Source organism: Terrapene carolina, unplaced genomic scaffold (assembly GCF_002925995.2).
Source record: "Terrapene carolina triunguis isolate 2854851 unplaced genomic scaffold, T_m_triunguis-2.0 Scaffold247, whole genome shotgun sequence".
NCBI classification, from domain to species: Eukaryota; Metazoa; Chordata; order Testudines; family Emydidae; genus Terrapene; species Terrapene triunguis.
The window spans coordinates 10806754-10812350 of NW_020664598.1; the positions used below are offsets into that span (position 1 = coordinate 10806754).

A 5597-nucleotide genomic window follows, 5' to 3' on the forward strand; every position below is an offset into this window, starting at 1 on the left:
TCGGGGAGGCTAGTCTCGCAGCTCTGTCTAGGGTGACCAGATCAGAGATATAAAATATCAGGACATGGGGGAGTCGGGGGGGGGGGCAAAAAAAAAAAAAAGCGGCGGCACGTGATGGGTCCGGGCGGGGGCAGTGCGGAGTGGGCAGGGACTGGGTGGGCGGCGCGGGACGAATCCCCGCTGCTGCCGGGGAGCCCCACGCTTCTCCCTCCTGCTCGCGGCTGCGGCTCCTTTCCGGCGGGACGCGCCTCCCGCCGCCCCAGGCACATGCGGCGCGCATCCCCCGTGCCTAGTCTCCCTCCCGCTGGGAAGGAGCCACTGGAGCGCAGCTGAGCGGGAGAGGCGCGGGCTGCAGGGCTGGAGCAGCCTCCTCCTGCGCTCCTGGCCCCAGGCCCCCGTGTGCAGCGGCCCGGGAGCCGGGCAGGAGCCCTCTGGCGCAGCTGGGGGCTCAGAGCTGAGCCCCCCATCTCCCTCCCTCCCTTGCCAGCCCCCCTTTGCCCACCCGCCCGGTGCCCGGGTGCCAGAGCTGACTCACCAGCTCCAGAATCCAGGCACCACCACCACCCCCCTCCTTCCCGGCTTGCGCTGCCATGCAGCTGCAAGCCTGGGAGGGAGGAGGAATGCCGTGTGGTTGGGGAAGAGACGGGGCCAGGGTGGGGATTTGGGGAGGGAGCCAATGGAGGAAGGAGGGGGAGGAGCCAAGGCGGGGTGCGGGGTGAGAGTCCCTCTGGGAGGGCAAAATTTCTTGTTTGTCCAGTGTCCCGACCAAACATTGGTCAGGACGCGGGACAAAGAAGCAAATATCGAGACAGTCCCGATAAAATGGGGACGTATGGTCACCCTAGCTCCGTCCCTTATGCACAAGGCCCCACCCCTGTGACTGGAGCCCTCCAAATTTCCCCGTGGCCAGAGAAGCCCTGGGCTGGCAGAACACCGAGCCACACACTGCGTCCCCCACCTCCAGAGGAGTCCTGAGCCAGCCCTAGCTGGCCGACCAACCCAAGCCCCGGCCGGAGCAGTCCCAGCCGTGCTGGCCAGCCCAGGGCTGGAGCAGCCTCAGCCCAGCATCCCATGGCAGTGGCTGCAGCCAGGGAAGGCAGAGCCTTGCCTGGCCTGTTATATCCGCCACCCATGCTCAAAGGGTATGTTTATACTGCAAATAAATACCTGTGGCTGGCATACATCTGGCTCTCTGTAAAATAGCAGTGTAGATGTTCGGGCTCAGGCTGGAGCCAGGTGTCTGGGACCCTCACTCCTCTGGGACTCCGTGAGCTTGGCCGTCAGCCTGTGCCCAAACATCTACAGCACAATTTTACAGCCCCACTAGCCTGAGTGTGACGGGGTTGCTCTACTCACTGCTCAGCAGCACCTCCTTGTGGCTCATCTGGGGGAATTAGCTCTGCTACTTAATCTGATGCTCCTTCATGCGGTTATTCAGTCTGTCAGGACTGAATAGGTCAGATATAGAGTGATCATTTTGTGAAAAGTGTTCACCTGGAGGTGATAGGATGTTTTTGTCTTATAATTTTTCTGTGTGAGTTCATTTGAGAGTGCAGTGATTCTGTCTCATCTCACCCATATAGCTGTTTTTTGGGGCATTTAATACATGGATGTGGTATGCCACAGGCTATAATAGGCATATATGTGACTTCCCAGTCCTCATCCTCAAATGAAACCTGCACAATACCTTCAAAAGATGAGCCTGGGAGTTTAAATTCATAACTTTGCTAGATACTAGAAATCCTGGCGTGAATAGAGACACTGGAATTATGGCTTATTATGGCAATCTATAACCCACTTAACTCCCCTCCAAGCTTTTTTCCTTTCCTCCCTATGACTGGAGAGGTGTTAAAGGATCACTTCACCTTGAATGGTCCCTTGAAAAAGAGCTCCATGTCAGGTCAAAAGCTTGTGTCTCACCAACAGAAATTGGTATGATAAAAGATATTACCTCACCCACACTGTTTTATGTAACAGTTCCTTGTCTCTCATCTGACCCCTGGGCCAACCATTATTAAGGCTGCAAATCTTTCATGGAGGTCACGGAAGTCACAGATTCCGTGACTTTCCAGGACCTCCAGGACTTCCGCAGCTGCAGTGGCTGGTGCAGCTGACCCCAGGGCTACCCGAGCAGCTGGGGTGGCCCTGGGGCCAGCCACACTGGCTGTTGCTCCAGTGGCCCCAAGCAACTGGTCCCAGGCACTGCCCTGGAGTAGTGGTCCGGGAGCAGTAGCAGTGCCACAGGTCGCCTCCACCCGGAGTAGCAGCAGTAGTGGTGGGGCCACAGGCTGCCCCCTGCCCGGAGCAGCGGCGGCAGGGCCCTGGGTTGCCCCCCACCTCCAGGAGCAGCAGCCTCCACTGGAGCACCGACTCCCCCCCTCAGCAGGTAAGATTTAGTTAGGGGTATTTTTAGTAAAAGTCACAGACAGGTCACTGGCCGTGACTTTTTGGTTATTGCCCATGACCTGTCTGTGATTTTTACTAAAAATATCCGTGACTAAATCATAGTCTTAACCATTATATATACATGGCTTCACTTGTATGGTACTTCTGGCTATCCTGAGCAGACTTTATGTTCCTTGCAGCACTCATAGCGTGTCACAGTTTAAATACTCCACCCCCAAAAATCTCCCTTAGATACTCATTACTGGAAACATTGTTTTATTTTGAAAAAGTTGCAACCACTTCTCTGTACAAACCGTTCCACAAATGCTTCATAGCAGCTAATATATCAAACTCCTCTTCTCCGTGCCATCTTCTTCATTGCATTAGGATTCTTTAATTCCATCCGAATAGCTGGCCAGACGGAGCATGGTAACATTTCAAAGAAAGCAAATAAATATGGATTAGCTCTGGAAAGAGTAGTAACTCAGAAAAGATTATGGTGTGGCATTGAAGAAATTAGGCTAAAGTATTATGCATATCAACTTGCCTTTAAAGAACTTATTAATTTTAGTAAGACTTGTTAACTTTATATTTAATACACCTCTACCCCGATATAACACGAATTCAGATATAACGCGGTAAAGCAGTGTTCCGGGGGTGGGGAGGGCCGCTCCGGCGGATCAAAGCAAGTTTGATATAACGCGGTTTCACCTATAACGCAGTAAGCTTTTTTGGCTCCTGAGGACAGCGTTCTATCGAGGTAGAGGTGTATATTTGGCAGCAAGGCAAAATGCTTTCCTTTTTTCAGATTTTCAGTAAACAAAGGACACTAAAAGCAGTGAGTCTACTGCTGTTTTTCATAGGGCAAAGCCTTTGCTTGAGAGTCTGGCTCAGAAGGCCGGGTTCATTCTAGATTGCTCTCAGCATGGAAGCTCCTTTTGCAATAATATTCTATAATGGCTACTGCCATTTCGGGGTTCTCTGGAACATCTATTGTCTGCTCTCTAACAGAGACATCATTATGGTCATTCACATGTGTGCGTTTAACTATCATAATTTGTTCCAAATGGGGCTTCTCTAGAAACTGATTAATATGATGCAACAGTTGCATAATGAGGCAGCCATTTTCTCCTTGGTATAGGAACAATAGAATCTGTGAATATCTGCCATCTACACTGGTTTCTAATAAGGAAGCAGATTTAATTGAAGGTTTTGCTGACTGAATATAAAGCCTTTGATAATCTAGGTTTCAGGTGCTTGAGTGCTTGCCCCTCCTTCTATGCTTCTAGAAAGCATTTGGGATAGGCTGGATTTTTGCTCTATAGACTTCTTGCTGAATGGACTCTCAGCGAAACTTCATCCCTGAAGGTGTCTGCAGGAGTCACAGAATCATAGAAGATTAGGGTTGGAAGAGACCTCAGGAGGTCATCTAGTCCAACCTCCTGCTCAAAGCAGGACCAACCCCAACTAAATCATCCCAGCCAGGGCTTTGTTAAACTGGGCCTTAAAAACCTCTAAGGATGGAGAATCCACCACCTCCCTAGGTAACCCATTCCAGTGCTTCACCACCCTCCTAGTGAAATAGTTTTTCCTAATGTAACCCCCAATTACATTATTTATTTAGTTATTTATTACAAAAAAATACATTAATATCCAACCTAGACCTCCCCCACTGCAACTTGAGACCATTGCTCCTTGTTCTGTCATCTACAACCACTAAGAACAGCCAAAACAGGGAAAGAACAGGTTAAAGAATATTTAGATAAATCAGATGTACAGTATTCAAGTCCATAGGGCCTGATGAAATTCCTCCTAGGGTATTTGGTTCAGCTGCTTCCTTAATCTTGAAACCGTTAGCCATTATCTTTGAGAACGTATAGAGAACAGATGAGGTCTTAGGGGGCTGGAGAAAGGTACTATGTTTGGCAATGTTTTAAAAGGGGAATAAAGAGGAATTACAGGCTAGGAGAGGGCAACATGAGTTAATGGGGGGGAGAGTAATATTAATGAGGGGCACCACTTTTTCCCCATAACAATGAGTGATGAAATGTGACTGCTTTGGTTCTTTTAATAGATGCACAAGACTGAGATCTATGTTACATAATTTCTCTCCCAGACATTGAAGTATAGTAGGAAAGTTCTGTCACCACAATACTGCAGACATAATGAGCTCAATGTCTCAATGTCTTTCCTGGCATTGTATTTTACTGTGCCCATGACCAGGCTGCTTGCCTCAGGATGGACTTTTTGTTTGGCTAGTGACCCCTCCCACATCCCACTGCATGTCACAGGTGCTGGAACTAGGGGTGCTGTGGCACCCCGCTGGCTTGAAGAGGTTTCCATCACATCCAGGGTGTACAGTTCGTTCAATGGCTCTCAGCACCCCCACTATACACATTGTTCCAGCGCCCCTGCTTCCTGTGGTAAAGGTGCAATCGGTATCACTGGGAGTGACCCAGTATTGACAACCCCATGCCTTTGAAAATCACAAATCAGCCCCCCGCCCCCCAAATAACCAACCCAGGATAATTTTACAAATGATCCCCCGGGGGGAGTTATTGGCCTTGGAGTGGGGGGAGAGAAGACGCGCTGGGGAGAAATGCGTGACAATCACAAGGCCGAAGAACGTCGCTGAAAGGGAAGCGAGTCTCGTGACTCCCGGAGCTGGGGCTCTAGGAGACAGCACACGGGGTTTGTGTCCGTGGGGCCCCGCCTCCGCGGGAGAAGGTGGGGGCGGCCCCCGTGTGGCTGCGCCACCCAGCTCGGTACCGGAGCCGACCGGCCCCCGCAGGGGGCTGCTGCCAAGCCCAGGGCGGCTTGGGCGCTGAGCCCGGAGCCAGGCCCGCCAGGCCGCGTCGCTGAGCGCCGGCCCCGCTAGGTGGCGCCGCCCAGTCTCGCATCGCAGCCGCGCTCTGCCGCTGCGCCCGGAAGCGGCCGCGGGGATGAGCCGGGCTGGAGGCGGAGGCGGAGGCAGCGGGCGGCGGTGGCCAGCTGCTGGGACCCGGCCCCCTCCGCCCCGGCGCATGGCAGCGCGGTGAGCGGGCGGCGCGGGCGGCGCAGGGTGATGGTGGCCGGCGGGTCATGCTGCTGAAGCTCCTGCAGAGACAGACCTACACCTGCCTGTCCCACAGGTATGGGCCCTGCCTCTGCCTCGGGGGCCTGGTCCTCGTCCTCGTCTCCGCGCTGCAGTTCGGAGAGGTCAGTAACGGCCG

At 52.7% G+C, this 5597-nt stretch overlaps 1 protein-coding gene across 2 annotated transcripts in view; it reads left to right on the forward strand.

The window, feature by feature from the left end:
- Nucleotides 1-5338: 5338 nt before the first annotated feature.
- Nucleotides 5339-5597, forward strand: part of GNPTAB (N-acetylglucosamine-1-phosphate transferase subunits alpha and beta) — a 70724-nt gene continuing 70465 nt past the window's right edge. For both annotated transcript variants that reach the window (XM_024208149.3, XM_024208148.3), the window contains exon 1: nucleotides 5339-5583. In XM_024208149.3, the coding sequence (XP_024063917.2) occupies nucleotides 5467-5583 (117 nt within the window). In that variant the 5' untranslated portion in view covers nucleotides 5339-5466. The remainder of the gene's footprint in view (nucleotides 5584-5597) is intronic.